Raw genomic sequence first — 15,847 nt, 5'->3', positions numbered from 1 at the left:
ACCAGGCACCTATGCACAGCCTTGGGACGACATCACCCCGGCCCAGCAGCTCATGTGCAGCCTCCCAAGCTACCATGAAGCTCCTGGTTCAGTGTAGAAAAGCCCAAACCAACTCCTCGCTCTGCTGTAACTTCAAGGGGTTGTCACGCACACTGTGATACTGCAGAGAGGAGCATCTGGAAATCAGGCATGTCCCGGTCAAGAGATAATGTGATGAGGAACAGGACCTGCAGAACCTCAGGGAGCTTGAAAGCTTGCACAGACCTCAGTGCAAGCTCATCCTTATGAATTTATGTCTTGCTGCTAAAAGCACCTTACGAGAGACCTTACTGCAGCACTCCTACGCCAGGCTCTGGCACAAAGGGAAGGAAAAGATAAAGATGCTGAAAGAAATGTTAATCCAGGTTGATCCAACCATGAGCAACATAGTCTCTCTTCTCTGGTTAGGAATCAAGGTTTGTCCTCATGCCCAAAACACAAGTGTCATTTGGAGACATCAGCAGAGGCAAACCACAGGAGACAGAAATCCACACAGCTTCAGGACTTACCTCCACCCATTTTCCATTGACTTCCATGAACAGGACACAGAAGGGATCGGATTTGGAAGTGACATCCCTGTCCAGAAGGTTTTGGCCGCAGACAGACAGCTCGACTTTGCAGACGCAGTACTGGGAGCCGATAGGCCCCGCTGGCGAGGGAGTCCCGGTGTACGCCATGGACTCCGGCAGCAGCAACCCCAGGCAGTCTGTGGGACATGAGAGAGGAGAAAAACCTCAGGGCAAGCAGAAAGGCAGGCAGCCACACAGCCGCAAGAAGTGCTGGATGCAAAATCATTTACAAGGCTTTCCTGGCAGTCAAGCACCTGCCCTGCCTGGTCATCATCCCCACACGGATGCCATACCAGGCTTCCTGAGTGGGAGCCCAGCAGAACAACACAATCCTGTCGTGGCTTTGCTACACAAATAATAGGTTTTCAAGGAAAGGTGACATCTTCTGTTTAGCCCCCAAAAGAGCAGGAGGAAATGAGACAGAATCTCGGGCACAGCAGCAGAGCTGGCAGAAGGCTGCAAGCCCAGCATGGCTATTGCGGCCATCGCCTCTGCCTACAGACAGCTTCGTTTATGTGACATCTCACCACTGCTGGAGAGAGGGGAAGGGGAAGGACCAGCAAGTATGGACCAATACTAGGAGGAGAGGAGACCGAACTCGTCTAACCAGCCTGTGCTGGAACAAGTTCACCATACCACATCACAGAAGGTGTCCCCTCCTGCCTGCATCACCTCTGCATTATCCGGAGCCACCCAGGGGTGCAAGACCAGCCTCAGGCACATACCCACGCCTTGGGTACACAAATCCTGTGGGCTGGTTAGAAAGGCCTCCCAGCACAGGAGGGAGCTGATTGTGCAGGGTGCTGCGAAACATGGCTTGAGGTATTTGGAGGTAACAGACACACCACCGAGTACTCTGCCAGGTCTCCTGCTGACATCTCCAAATTATAATTTCAAATCCTAGCATGGGAAGTGTTCCCAGCCTCTTTCTCCAGCATGATGTGTCTTTTGTGGGGAGAAATTACACTTCCATTATACTTTTCAACATGAAAATTGGTCATCATCTGGCACGTAACAGTCTGTAACAGTAACAGCAGTAACAAGTCTCAAAGTGCAGGGATTTGCTCCCACGTGTGGATCCTGTGAGCTGACCCACAGGAGCACCAAGGACTGCCCTTGAGCTGATCCAGCAGTCCCATGCATGCAGCCCTGCACTCCCAGGCTGTCCCTGCTGATGGACAGGTTTGTCCCAAGCCACGATGGCCAGACCTGAGCTCTGCCCCTAATCATCATAAAGAAAGGGGTGAGACCTTGTGGCTCAGTGAGGTGGAGGGAAACTCTAGCCCTGGGTTCTGGCTCAGTCCTGCTCCCAGCCTTTCACCAGGCCAGCGGCAGTGGCTCTGGCAGCAATTAAAAAGCAGCATTAGCTGGTTGACTGAAAAGCCAGGCCAATATGACAACCGTATGACCTGGGGCACAGGATGAGTTACAGGACCTTGATAAAAACTCATTCGTTGTAAGAAGAGCTTACCAAAAGGCTGCAATCAAAGCTATTTCACTGAAATAAATGGGAGCTTTATACCATTATTAATATGACAACCCCATATACCTCCCACTTGACAGTTTTGCTTTCTGATGTGCAGTCCACTTCCAAAAAACGTAAGATGTCTTCAATAGAAAAGAGAGAAGGGAGAAAAGGGGGGGGGAAAAAGAGAGGTAGTAGCATTGTCAGATTAAGTTATACTCATAAATGCTTGTGGCTAGGGTTGCTATTGGAAAGAGAGCTCTGCCCATCAGCTGGTTCAATACTTTTTCTCCATAGCCCTCTTCGTCAAGAGTGGTTCCTGGCTCATCTGCTTTATCTCAAAACCTCAAACACCACCTTCCTTCCCCCTGATAAGCCATCTGCTGCTGTTTGGCATTGAAACCCCAATTAAAATTATTTGTTTATTCTCCCTGGGCACAAGTATCAGCAGGCGCTGCTGCTGCTGGCTGCTAGGAGCCGTGCTCCTGATAGAGAGGGAGCAGGGATGTCACTCTGGGTGCCCAGCCTCACGTGCTACAGCCATGCTGTGGAGTCCCACGAAGGAGGAAAACATTTCTCCCTTACAAGGCTAAGCCTTCCTGCCCTGTCTGCTAAGATTTCTGCTGAACAGCAGCCTGACTTTAACTCCCCGTGGTACAAGCTCTTTATCACAACCTACTGCTCATCCAACTGACAAGGAACAGGCAAGAGTGGCACAATCGTTTCAGCTCCAGAGGAACCCAGAAACCTCTCCAGAAGAAGACAGCTCCATCCCTGGTTGTGCACACACGTGTCCATCCCCTCTCCAGAACAGCCAAGAAGTCCCAGCCCCACACAGAACTTGCTCCCTTCCAGAACAGCTCCATCTAACACCATCGTTCCCAATTCCCAGCAACGAGAAATCAAACGGTGTACACGAGGAACCCTAATCTGCTGCAACCCCGAGGAGAAATACCTATTTGCTTCTTAAACTGGCTTCAGAATTAGGTGGAAGAAGTACTCCTGGCCCCTCCACCTTGAAGCCCTTGCTGCCTGCAGGCACTACGTGCTTGCTCCTCTCCAAGCCCACACTGCCAGTTGTGGCTGAAACAAAGATTTTTTTTTTTTTTTTTAATTTTTTAATACACAGATCATGCAATTGATGTCTTAAAATAGCCAGTCCTGTTCTATTTATGCTGCTATCTGCCTGCTACTCCCTCCAAAAAGCAAACACAGCACAGTTGTGCTGATGTGGATGGGGTCCTGCTGGAGTGGGAGATCTGGGTTGGGTTTTTCCATCTCCCCTTCCCCCAGATCTCGACGTTGCCTCACACAAAACAGAGGCAGCAAATGACTCAGTGGAAAAAGCTTTTTTCCCAGGGCTGACTGGCACCAAAACATCCTCTGAGCATGCTGAGCATCGCCTGCACTCCAGCCCCTGCTGAGCCTCCAAGAGCGCCGACAGTGCGGGAAGCTCACAGTCAAAGCATCCATGGAGAAGAAGAGGGGTGGCCAGCGCTGGCTGGGACTTGCTCCCAGCCCAGGTGCCCAAAATCAGGGACTGGGACACTGGCCTCTTCCTCCCCTCCACCCATGGACCAGGTGAGCCTTGTGTCATTACACAGGTGCCCAGCACGCAACTACCAAGAAGGCAAAAGGCAGCAGGACGATGCCACCAGCCCTTTCCCCACAACCCTGACAAAGATGATTTTTCCACCAAGGAGCTGCTGATCCATCTGGCCCTCAGAGGCCAGCTCTCCACCGAGGATGGAGATGCCCAAGAGACGGGTGGACCTCTCACATCACCCACCAGCTCTGGTCCCTCTGGACACGTCCAGGTGGCTGCACCCCATGCCCTTTGCCAACACCGCGGTGCTGGAGCCCAGTGGCTGGGGCACAGCAGAGGGGTCCCATCCTAACTGTCCCTGGCTGCACTCCAAGCACCTCACCCTCAGGTCAGCGCGTGGCTGAGCTTTGGGCCCATGAAGCTCCTGAGAGCATCTCTCACCAAGGCCAAAGAGTCAGCAAGAGGGACGTGGCAGCTTCCCCTGGGCCAAGCTGCCCAAGCCCTGCGGGACTGCTCCTCTTCCTCTGTAGGCACAGCAGCTGTGTGCTTCCAAACCAGGCTAAGGGATGGATTCACCTGACGACTAAGTCATATAAAAGCAAAGAGTCTTTTTTTCAGCCAGGAAAGCTCCCCAAGCAATTCACCATGTACCCACGGAAATGCCAACGGCAACACTGAGAGATGGGGCAGGAGGCCAAAAGCATCCGTGACACCATAGTAGGGCACGGACACATCTGCATGTCCCACCATCGCCGATCCGCTCAGCGTCCAGCCCAGGGAGCAGTCTCTGGGCAGAAGCACATTGGGAAGAAATGGGTCTTGGCGACCCGTGTCACCCCCCCTGCTGCAGCACGCACCTCTGAGCTGGGCAATGGCACATGGCCAGTACCTCCCCCGGGGCAATGGGATGCTTTGAACTCGGGGGAAGTGGAGCTGGCACCAGAGCCAGCTCTCCATCATTATATATTCCAGTCTCTCCTCCTTTTTTTTTTTTGTTCTCGTCTCTCTGCATTCGCTGCCCTAAATTAAGTCCTCCGACTCACTTGGCATCCGCAGCCAAATATTCTCCTAACATATAATCACAGCTGCCAGGTTCGTGCTTATCGCGCTGCCACGTGGCTTCCTGCTGAAAAGCACGCCAGGCTGCGGCTGCCCGGCTCCTAGCAGAGCGGGTCCAGCCCCAGCGGGGGCGTGCATCTGCCCCGTCCCATCTTCCCACCTCCAAGCTGCACCCCAGGAACATGGCAAGGTGTTTCTGCAACATCTGACACTGGCCACAGCAGATGCCTGAAGAAGAGCCCTCAGAACAGAAGGGTGGCGAGATGCGTTCCCCAGATCACACAGTCCCAGCAATTCACACAAACTGGGCAGTTCACGCTTCAAGGACCTCCTGAGATGGACACATCTCTGCACTTGACAATCTTTGAGTGCTTTTTCCTATGTGACTTTGTCCCCTCCAAGGCTGCTCTGTGTCCACAGCGTCCTGCAGCAAGGGATTTGGTGCCCAGCAAGTGCTGCAGCCACCCAGAACAAAGGGGAGCCCCAGGGCAATGCACACATCCTCTCCTCCCTCCTCCAGGAGAGAAGCATGCCACACTGGCCACGGTAAGGTGGTTTTAAGCATTAACAGGAGGAAAAAAAAAAAAAAAAGAGAGAGAAAGGAAAAAAATAAACCTCTCACACCATCACACCAGGTCAGAGTTTGCATTACTACAGGAAACAGATGCATAGTTTTAGGGAAGCAGAAGAGCAATAACTCCTCTTCACTGGGATGAAGGGTGAGCAGTCCTTATATTGGGGAGAATATAAAGACTGAGAGCGTGCAGAGCATCTCAGCGGGTCTTGAGGTGATGCCACAGCGGGGTGAGCAGCCAGAATTTGCATTTGTGTATCCCAATCCATCTTTTTCATGGCATTTCAAGCAAAACATTTTGGGGGCTTTTGTTATGTTAGCAGTACCCTCAAACTTAAGTGCTTTCCTCTCCTTTAAACTAAAAATCAACAAACTTCACAGAGAACACAAGGTATATTTTAAACAGCTCCAAAAGCACCAGACTCATGGAAAGTCCCTCTGGGTCCCTCTTGGAAGCCCCCCCAACCCCTCTCCTTTGGGAAGATCACTGATTTCTGCAAGGCTTCGCAGAAGCCACCCGTGACTCAGTTTACCTGTGCAGGCTGCTCCACTACAGTCAAGGGCAGAAGCACATTCCTCTTTTGGAAAATAGGAGAGATGGCAACCAAGCAGGTAATTCTGGGCTCATACAGAGGACATAGGCAGCAGAGACACAGCAGGAGAGCAGAGGGAGGAAGAAGAGCATGGGAAAATGGGTTATCAGAAGACTGCAACAAAGGAGAGGAGCGTTAAGAAACTGGCTGCCCAGAGCAGCAGAAAAAACTGAAACAGCAGACATACAGCTGGAGAAACAAGTCAAGGCTGGGGTGGGCTGTGATAGATGCCCAATGCATCTCCGCCACCCCACACCATCACAGCCTGCACCAGCCGCTTGGCTCCCTCCTATCAACAAACACGGTCATCACCACGATTATCTCGCAAAGCAAAACCGTTTGCCATTCAGTCTCGCCTAGGCAACACGGAGGATTCACCAGCCCACACCTGGTGTTAGTAGCAGCCTCACTACCTTTCGAGCACCCGTGCAATTAGTCACACACACACAGCACTGTCCTCTCCAGTCGGCGGCAAGGCTCTTCTGCAAATACCTCTGCTGCGAACGCCCCTGCTGGGAGCACTGGACCTCCAGCCCTGCAGACCGGCGCGCTCGGCTGTGTGACCGGCACGAGGGGCGCGGAGGCGGCTGCAGCACAGAGGCAGGCAGGCAGCCCCAGACCGGCACCGCTGGAAATGCAAACCTCAGCCCAGCCCACCAGGGAAGCACAAGGGGCCTGACACAGCAGGAAAAAAAAAAAAAAAAAAAAGGTTTCAAGATGACCTAAGTATGTCATCTCCAAATAAACCCTTCCTGATGGAAACCATCCCTAACGCTGCTTTGCCAGGTAATTGCTGTTTCTGCTGACGGCAGGTTTTCTTGCACCACTGCTGCAAAATCCCGTCTCGAGCAAGCTGTGACGATGGCCAGCGGCCTGGGGCCACCTCAGTGCTGACTCCAGCATGACACTGGGCGCATCTCACCTCTCTCTCCTCTCCTTTGCCTGCCCTCGCTCAGTGCCGTGGTGGTTCCTCTCCGCACGCTCAGGAGCAGGTGTGATGTGACGGGCTGACTGCACCAGGAGCTGCCACACAGCCCCAGCCCCCCTGAAGAGGCTTTCTAAAGAAACAAAGCTTATGTGGTCACAGTTTATCTATTTACTTCACTTCTTTCCCAAAACCCCTCCCTAGAGTACTTTCCAAACAGACTTTCCAGGCAGATTTTAGCCAGGGAAAACCGCAACACAACCTCAGCTCTTCTTGGACAGCAAAGAGCCTGGCCACCTGGCACAGGAGCCACAGAAAATTTGGCTTCGCTCAATCTCCAGGGACTGCTTTGCTTCCTGAAGTCAATCTTCACTTGCACTGTCCCAGCTCACCTTCAAAATACAGAAAGGTGAAGCTATCACCGGAGTTTTGATGTTGACTTAACCGTGAGGCACTGCACGGCAGGCAGACTGAAGTCCTCCTCCTGCCTCCTTCATTTCACGCAAAGATCCCCCCAAGTCCAGGCAGGACAAGCCACCCGAAACGTCCAGCTCCTCTCCAGTGTCAGCTCTTAAATGAAAAGCCCCTGCCCACTGGCCCTGGCAAGGTTTGTAGCCCTTGCGGGCAGTGCCCTGCTTGCCAGAAACATCTCGTCAAGGGTGACGATGGGCAGAGCCCAGGAGTCCACCAAGCACAAGAAAATGATGATGTTTCTTCTGCACGGGCAGGAGAAAAGCGTGACCAGCCCTGCAGCCTGCAAAACACAGCGGGAAGCAGCGTGGCAAGATACGACCGATCTTTGGGCTCAACCCATCCTTGCACCTGCTCTGAGATTAGGAAAATCTGCTGGCAGACACCCGGCAGCAGCAACGTTCGCTCAGAAACTCCCTGAAGCGTTGGCAGCCCACCTTGCCTCGGTGACCACAGCCTCCCACCCCGCGGGCTGAGGACACGGGGCAGTGTCCTGCAGCTGACCTGGGGACAAGGAGGGGGTGACAGCCTGAGGCTCCAGGGAGAAACTCACGTGGAAAATGAGGTCCCACTGGAAAATGGAAACGGGTCGCAGAGCCACGCTCTGAATGCAGATGCATCCTGGCACCGCTTTTTGTCTCCAGGTGTTATCAGGGAGAGGCCTTCTGTGGGCTAAAATGTCACCCGCTGCTTCACCCAGACACGTGCTCTGTTTCAACACAGTAAAATGCCTTTTGGTGACATCTAAATTAATTTATCATGGGGGATAGAGTGAAAGGCATCTTTAGTGGTCTGGGAAATGGTTCAAACACCTTTTTTTGTGGTTGGGTTGCTCTGAAACGATCGAATGTGCACGGTCGCCTTTGGCAGCCCTCACTGCACGTGCAGCGTGACCGGATCCTCGGTCCCCAGGGGCACAAATCCCGCTGCTCAGTGAGGTCAGGGCTGGCCGAGAGAGCACATCTGTGCCTGCGGGACCGCTCCTGCTCCCTGCCCTGGGCCATCCCCAGCCCGGCAGCTCCAGATGCTCAGAGGCATCCCCTTGGGATGCACCCAAGGGCAGCTCCTACCCACAGCATCACCACAGGGAGACCACCCCTAGACACAGGGTGTCTGGGCACAAGACACTGTGTCACGAGGCACAACAGGGGACACCCTCACCTACACAGCAGAGCGGTCACCGCCAGCCAAGGGAGCACCCCAGCCCATCCTTGGCTCCCTGCTGCAGACTCATCTGGGCTGTTCTGGGAGCCAGCAGGGGAACAAGCAAGAGCAGGTATCTCTGGGGGAGGAGATGCAGTAATGTGGGCAGCTCAGGCCACTACGAGCCTCGCTCAGCACCCACCTCGCGCCTCCTGGCTGTAGATCAACCAGGGCCACAGCAGACCCTGAAGATGCGGCACCCCAAAGGTGAGCCAGCTGGGTCAGCTGAAATGCAAATCACAGCACGCCCGAAACAACCGTGGCCGTCAGAGGGGGACGGGACACAGTGCCAGCGAGGCCATGCAGACAATGCAATCACAAAATGCCACTTGGAGTCAGAGAACTAAAGCTCTGGAGACTACAACATCATGCTTCTATTTGCGCACAAAACCTAATTCCAGCACTCTCCAGTTTCAAGGGTCAAAGCTGGGAGCCTCCTAGTTCTGCCTGCAGAAGTTACGTGCATGGAAACAGGACAATGCACGGACTCCTGCTCGAGCACGAGGCCGTAGTCCCCAGGGGCACGTGGGGATGCCAGGGTGCCCAGCAGACCACGCAGGGAGAGCTAAACCCAGCAAGAGAAGCTGCGTCCAGAGAGCAACTGGAGGGATAACGGGGAAGAACTCACTAACCAGCATCCCAGCTTTGACAAGCTGAAGCTCAGGTTTTGCCTTTGTGTCCTGAAGAGCCCCATCCAGCTTCTCCAGCCCCGAGGGCAAGTGCTGCTGAGGGAAAGAAGCACCGCTCCCCTCCCTGCGGTGGGCGAGGGTAGCTCACAGCAGCCAAAAAGCCTCCTGCAGGGGACAAAGCCCAGGAGGCTGTAGGAGATGCTGCTCTCCTGCCAGGGGATGGCACGTGGGCTACAACCCACCCCAGAGCACGGGTCACCCAGGCTGCAAGCCCCATCCTGAGCTGGCAGCAGTCCCGGGGACCTGCCTGGAGAAGAGGGGACACCGCCAGCCCTGCCTTTGGCCACCAGCTGGTGCTGAACACCCAGCGCCCTGCTGCCGTTTGGGATGCAGGACTGTGTGGAGGGCCAGCAACAGTCAGGGGATGCTTTGAGGAAGCTGGGCAGGTGGGAGCGATGTTCCCCTCCCCATTCCCACACGGTCAGGCTCAGCTTCAGCCATAAACACCTAAAAAGCGACTCAGAAGCCCAGCTGGGAGCTGAGACACGCCAGCAGCAGCCTGCTTCTCCTGGGCACCTCCGTCACCTGTGCTGCAGGACAGGACCCACGTCCTCGCGGAGGTCCCACACCCACAGAAAGCGGAGTTTTCAGTAAGCTGGGCATGTGAAGTAAAACATGCTCCTGGCCAGCAGGCAGCCTGCAACGCCACCCACCCTGCCCCGACCCTTGAGCAAAGTCCGTCCCTGTACTCGGGAACAAAGGGCAGCAAGGTTTGTTCTGATGAAGTCTAAAAACGTCATCACCCAGCACTTCATCCCCGAAGCGACCAGGCTGAGCAAAACATCGCCTCCTGGAAAGAAGTCACCCGCCACGACGAGCACAGGGACAGCATGAGCACTGCGCTCACAGCAGCGGCGGTGTTTATGCACAGCGCTCACCTGGTGGGAAGCAGCAGGCTTCGTCCTGGCAAACAGAAGCAAGGCTTGCTCCTCCACCCCTGCGGTGACAGACAGAGGGAAGCGGCCTTATTGCCCGTGCAATGCTTCACAGAGGCCAAGCAGAGACCTAGTGTGCTCAGAAGAGCGCTCAGAAAATCGCACACTGGAAAAAGACCAAAAAAAAAAAGAAAAAAAAAAAAGCATTTCCTCTAAACCTGAGAGAAAAAAGACAGGTTGCGATGGCTGGGACCAGGAGGCAGCCCAGCCCCAACTGGCACCAGGCACCCACAGCTCGCTGCACACTCAGCGCTCGATAACTGCTCACAAATCAGCGACCGGTTCCCAGCACGGCAGCAGAGGGTTGCTGCTCAGAAACGGAGAGGGGGGAAGCGAGAGGCAGGGTAAGACGGGATCACGAGAGCATCCTCCGCTGCGAACACGCCGCAACGGTCGAGCCGCACAGACCCAATTCCAGTTGCCATTTGCAAGCATGTTTGGCTTAGACACTAAGACAACCGCCTATTTTTGCTCGAATACAGGCTTCCTCTTGGGCTCAACTTAGGAAAATCTGTGATTTAGGGCAGAAAATATTGTGATGTCACTATGAATCCTGGAGCTACCATCAAACCCTCCACAAGCTGCATCTAAAGAGAAGCAAACGTAAAACATGAATCCCATGGCAGGGATTCTCCTCTCGGACGCATACTCCTTGTGGAATGAGCCAGGAAATGCTGGGGGGGAGGACACAGCGTGCTGGGGACTGTGGGCAGATTTTAACTTCCAGCCACTGCTTTTGAATTTTCTCACCCTGATAAATATCTGTGGGTGAAATTATTTTTTCCTTCTATACCCAGTATACCTAGTGTATATTGGCTATTTGACTTATTAAAGGCTTATCTAATGTATTAAAACCAAATATCTAGCTTTCTGAATTTCAATTGAATTCCTATTTCTAGCCAATACCATGCATCACGGGTGAGGAAAAAAAACATTACCTCAGGAATGAGAAACACCTTTAAGCATTTACTAATGCCACTGCAGGCCAGTGCCAGCACTGGGTGTTTGCTGAGCAGCCGGAACTTCAAAGCCTCTTCCCTGATACTATAAATAAGTATTAATTAAGTTTTGTGCAATGCTTGTTCGCACTGACACTGAGCCACAACGATGCTGGGGAAAGAAATGCTCTGGGTGCAGGAGGGGCAGCAAGAGCTCGTCCTTCCCTCCGCTGAACGACATCGAGCGTCTGCCCGTCCACCAACTCATGACAATTCCGACGAGCTGGCTATAAACTGGCCGCCGAGTTCAGCGGGAGAGGGATGCAAATGCCCACCAGCACTGCATGTACTGGGTTTCACCAGCAAGCAAAGCACAGAGTACCCGAAGTCCTCGCTTTGGCAACGGCACCAGTGATGTTCCCACGGGCTGGAGCTCACCCTGACGCTGCATGCAGGTGAAGCCGCATGCTCATGGCGAAGACCCGTTTTTTTCCTGAATTATTATATTTCATCTGCCTGCTTCACAGCAGAGACGCTGCCAGGCTGGCACTTGACGCACAAAGCTTCACCCTGATGTGGATTTGTTTGACAGGGACACAAAACCCTGAACGCCGCTTATAATGAGAGTTAAGCCTGATAAATTCTCAGCTCCTTTCCAACAGCTTTAAAAATTGCTGGAGGGAATATAAAATTTGCTTTACATGGTTGCACAGCACTGGACTTGCTGTTTAACAGCAAAAGGCATGTTCCCAGCTCTTTGGATTTTTAAAATAAGCCTCTCTATGTCTGATGTTCCTTCTTAAATCCTCGCCGTCTGGAATTGCATGGTCATGGAAAACCTGGGGCTGGGGGACAGTGACTATTTTAGACTTGAGCTTTTTCCTGCTGCATACTGGAAAGAGGCAGAAAATCTGCCAGTTCCCAAACCCAAAGCCACAGAAAAAGCAGCATGCGAATAAAAAGTGCAGTCATTGTTACTGAATACTACATTTGCTTATTTTTCTGATGCTTTAAAGACATTGTTATGACTACAGCACATGGCCTCCTAACTCACCTGAGTTCCTGGGATTTACTTTTTCCCTTGCTCCTGTGATCAAAACAAACAACCTGCCTGGACAGAACAACACAAGCAGCCAGGAGACTGAGCTGAATATAATGACGACTCAGGTCTCTCAACAAATATTTTACAGAGGTTTTAAGACAAGCCATAACGCTGTGCTTTTTTTTTTTTTTTTTTTTTGAGGGTGGGGAGGAAACGTTGAATTCTTTTTTTCACGCCATTTTGTTGTTTGGCTCCTGCCAGGAACACAGTTTCAAACACCTGCCCACTCCCCAGCGCCAAAATTTACCTTTTCTTCTCCTTCCCCCACCCTGCCTTTGAATGAAATCCAAAGCTCTCAAATAATGAGCTCCTTATGAGGGCTGGCAACCCTGAGCTGGGACAGGAGGCTGCAAGTGCTGCTCTTCCATCAATTAAGCCAGCATTACGTCCTCGGCGCTCCGACGGCTCCAGGAGAACAAGCCCTGCTTCACGGTCACACAGACGATGCCCATCAGCTTTCCCCAGAGGCAAACACTGCCTGCAGAGGTTTCCACTGAAGTCAGTGGGAAATTCTTTCCACCAGGTTTAACAGCAGTAAGAAGGTAGGTTATTGGTCCCAGACCATTCACACGCCACACTGAGACTCCCAAAAGTGCTAAAAGGCAGACAAAGCCCATACAATTCCAGTGCACAACTGGGCAGACTGGTAATCATGGGGGAGCTAGCAGCCGCTCCAGCACCACATAGCTCCTCTCTTTTGGGGTGAGAGAGGGGCATCGTTGGAAGACAATGCTGTGCTGGACTGCTGGGGAACGCTTGACTTGCAGCATGCAGAAACATCCCCACGGCACAAAGAGCATCCTCACCAGCAGCTCGAGCAGCCGAGCCCCAGGAGGGTTTTTCTGTGGTGGAAACCCAGGTGCACAGGGCCAGTGCCCTGCTCATCCAGCACGGCCCAGCCAGGCACCAGGGGCCCGCAACCCCCTGGGAGCAATGGCTTCTTGAATGAAAGAGGCTGCGAGCAGGCGGTGCAGGGTCCTTGGCTGTGCCCCCTCCCCGGGAACACGGACACCCCCGGGGCGGTGCACTGATGTGGCCCTTGGTGATCTCGTTTCTCTCTGGACCACCCAGCTGAGCTCAGACAGGCAGTGGGGAGGGAGCGGCTCCATGGCTGGACTCGCAGACACCCGCCCCGACCGCCCTGCCCATGCCCCCAGAGCTGCAGCACCACGACGGCCTCAGAAGGCAGCTCCAGGACCTCTCACCTCCCCAGAACAAGCGCTGGGGGCCACCCGTGCCACGGCCAGGCACACTTTGCCTGGCACCTTCCCTCCACACTGTCCTGGCTGGGATGCCCTAAAATCAATGACAGATGTTGCAGCAGAGAAACAAAAATGAACCTCATCAGAAAACATGTATCCCAGGCTGTCACGCAGCTGTAATCAAAGCAAACGCATCGCTTCCCTGAGGTTACTCCATGAAAACATCCTCCTCCTACTCAGGTCTTCAGAAAGGATCCTCTCCCAACGCCCCGAGCTTTTGTTCCCAGCCCTCCTCATCGCTCTACTCTCTGTCCCCCGGACAGGGCTCACTCCAAGGTGACGTCTGACCCATAATAAAACATTTCTGACCTCTGAAAAGCACAGCGATACCACACACTGTGTAAGAAAGCCCCAGTACTGGCCCCACTGCTAGAAATTCCTGACTCAGGCTTTTCTAACAGCAAGCCCCCCCCGGCTCCCAGCGCTTAGGGATGGGCGCACACGGCCAGGGCTGCGGCAGGTCCTTCAGCAGAGGCAGATGCCTGGAGGCAGGAGGAGGCAGGAGCCGGGGCAGCGATACGGGATACGCACAGCGCTCGCACCGGCCTGATTCTGCCCCCAGCTCCAAGGGAGCACCTCCAGGAGGCTTCAAGCCCAGAGCTCGGGTTCGCAGGGACCTTCCCAGCCCCTTGCTGCCAAGCAGCTCAGGCTTGGACAGCCAGCAGCAGGGGTCCGGCCCCTCGGAGGTGTTCCTGCCGCCGCTGCCCGAAGCTCTGCTCTCCTCTCACCCCTGCAGCTCCCGCTCCGCCCAGCTCGTTGCGAGCAGCTCCCGCGGGCCCGCAGCCCCGCTGCCTTCGAGCCGTCGGCTCACCTAAACCGGGGCGACTCCCACGGAGACTTCCAGCGCCAGGTCCTCAGCCTGGCAGGGGTGCCAGGAACACATCTCCCTGCCCGCCGTCCTCCGGGCACGGCTCGGGCACCCGGGCGGCTTCCCGCGGGGACCCCTCGGGACCCACGAAGGCGCACGAAGGGCACCGGGGCCCCGCCTGCCCCGCGGAACGGCCGAAGCCCCGGGACCCCCGGGCTCCCCCCGGCGGGGCTCGGCGCTGCCCGGGCTCGTGGCTTCGGGAGCGCGGGCGGGGGCCGGGGCCGGGGCGCTTCTCCCCGCAGCCGGGGAGCGGCGGGGAGGGCTCGGGGCGGCCGCTGAGCCGCACGAGGGGCGGGAGAACCGCTTCCCCGCGGCCACAGCGAGCAGGCCGGGCAGAGCAACAGGCGCGCAGCCCCACCGGGCTCGGGGAGGGGGAAAGGGGAACGCGAAGGCTGCGGGCAGGGGCGTCCCCGCCCTGCCCCGAGGGCTGTCACCTCCCCGGTGCCGCCCGCCGCCCCTCGCCCCCTGCCCTTCCTCGCCGCCCCCTGCCCCGTGCTCACCGCCGCGGGCCGGGCCGGGCCGAGCAGCTCCCGCGGGGCGCGGGCTCAGCGCCTCGCCATGGCCGCTGCCCGCCGCCCGCCGCCGCCTTCGGGGGGCGCGGCCCGCGGGCGGGGACCGCGGGCGGCAGCGGCGGCAGCGCGGCCCCCGCCCCTTCCTCCTCCTCCTCCTCCTCCTCCTGCCCCGGGCGGGGAAGGGGCGCAGGCGGGGTGCCTGGGGGTGCCTCGGGGTGCCTCAGGGTGCCTGGGGGTGCCGGCCCGGTTCGGGGCTCGCGGCGTCGAGGCAGGACGTCACGCACCCCCTCGTTGGCGTCCGGGGTGCTGCTCGGTGTTCTGGGGTGTTTCCTGCCGTCGTCATCCCCCGAAGTCCCTCTCTGGAGCTAACTGTGCTCCAAAGGAACGTTCCGCTCAACGCATACGTTGCAATAAAGCCTCTCGCTAAGGGAACGTTTTCCCATAGAAGAAGCAGGATCCACTCGAAGTTTGCCCCTTCGGCTGTGTTTCGCGGCCCTTCGCTCTGCAAACGCGGCTGGAAAAGCTTTCAGACCAAAGCAGGGGGAAGGCTTGCAGATGACTTCCCCTGTTATTTCCCCATGAGGAAAACACAACTTCGTGGGAGCAGCACCCCTCGCTTCTGACGGACACTGGCTGCCAACCGGGTTGGCCTTGTCTCGCCGGCTGGGACCAGGCCCTGCCCCACGCTGGGACGATGCCAGTGGTTCGCCTCCCCCGCTCCCCATGGCAAAAGGCTGCTTAAGCAAGGGGAACGGGCAGCTCTCTGACTCAGAAGCCACCGGGCCTCCCGCCACCTGCTCCAGCCAAGGAGCTGCCTTGCTTTCCCCTCTGGATGGCTGTCGTCGGGGTTTGCACCCAATACACCATTAGCAGCCCGACCTGGTGCTTGGCCAACACATCAGCAGACGTAAAGGATATTTATACAGATATTTCTGAGATGGAGATAGGGTAATCAGACTGCAAGCATCCCTTTGAGGCGTCAGATTAAATGAGTCATCTTTATTTGTATGGGGCCCTTTATTGCAGGTTCTGTTCATGCTTTTAAAGACCACAGTCAACAAGAGCAAGTCCCAGCGTCCCCCTCACCAGCTTTCCCC

At 55.5% G+C, this 15,847-nt stretch overlaps 1 protein-coding gene across 2 annotated transcripts in view; it reads right to left on the bottom strand.

The window, feature by feature from the left end:
* Positions 1-14,839, bottom strand: part of CPNE2 (copine 2) — a 60,211-nt gene extending 45,372 nt beyond the window's left edge. Inside the window, exons 1-2 of one of the 2 annotated variants that reach the window (XM_040571531.1) lie at positions 14,739-14,839; positions 549-745 (exon numbers count right to left, since the gene is read on the bottom strand). In XM_040571531.1, coding sequence (XP_040427465.1) covers positions 549-716 — 168 coding nt within the window. In that variant the 5' untranslated portion in view covers positions 717-745; positions 14,739-14,839. Of the gene's footprint in view, positions 1-548; positions 746-14,181; positions 14,383-14,738 lie in introns of those variants that run through there. The other variant, XM_040571532.1, reaches the window with a different exon arrangement.
* Positions 14,840-15,847: the final 1,008 nt, after the last annotated feature.

Source organism: Cygnus olor, chromosome 12 (assembly GCF_009769625.2).
Source record: "Cygnus olor isolate bCygOlo1 chromosome 12, bCygOlo1.pri.v2, whole genome shotgun sequence".
Taxonomy (NCBI): Eukaryota; Metazoa; Chordata; class Aves; order Anseriformes; family Anatidae; genus Cygnus; species Cygnus olor.
The sequence above is the reverse complement of the archived record's forward strand: the minus strand, read 5'-3'. Positions and strand labels throughout refer to the sequence as shown.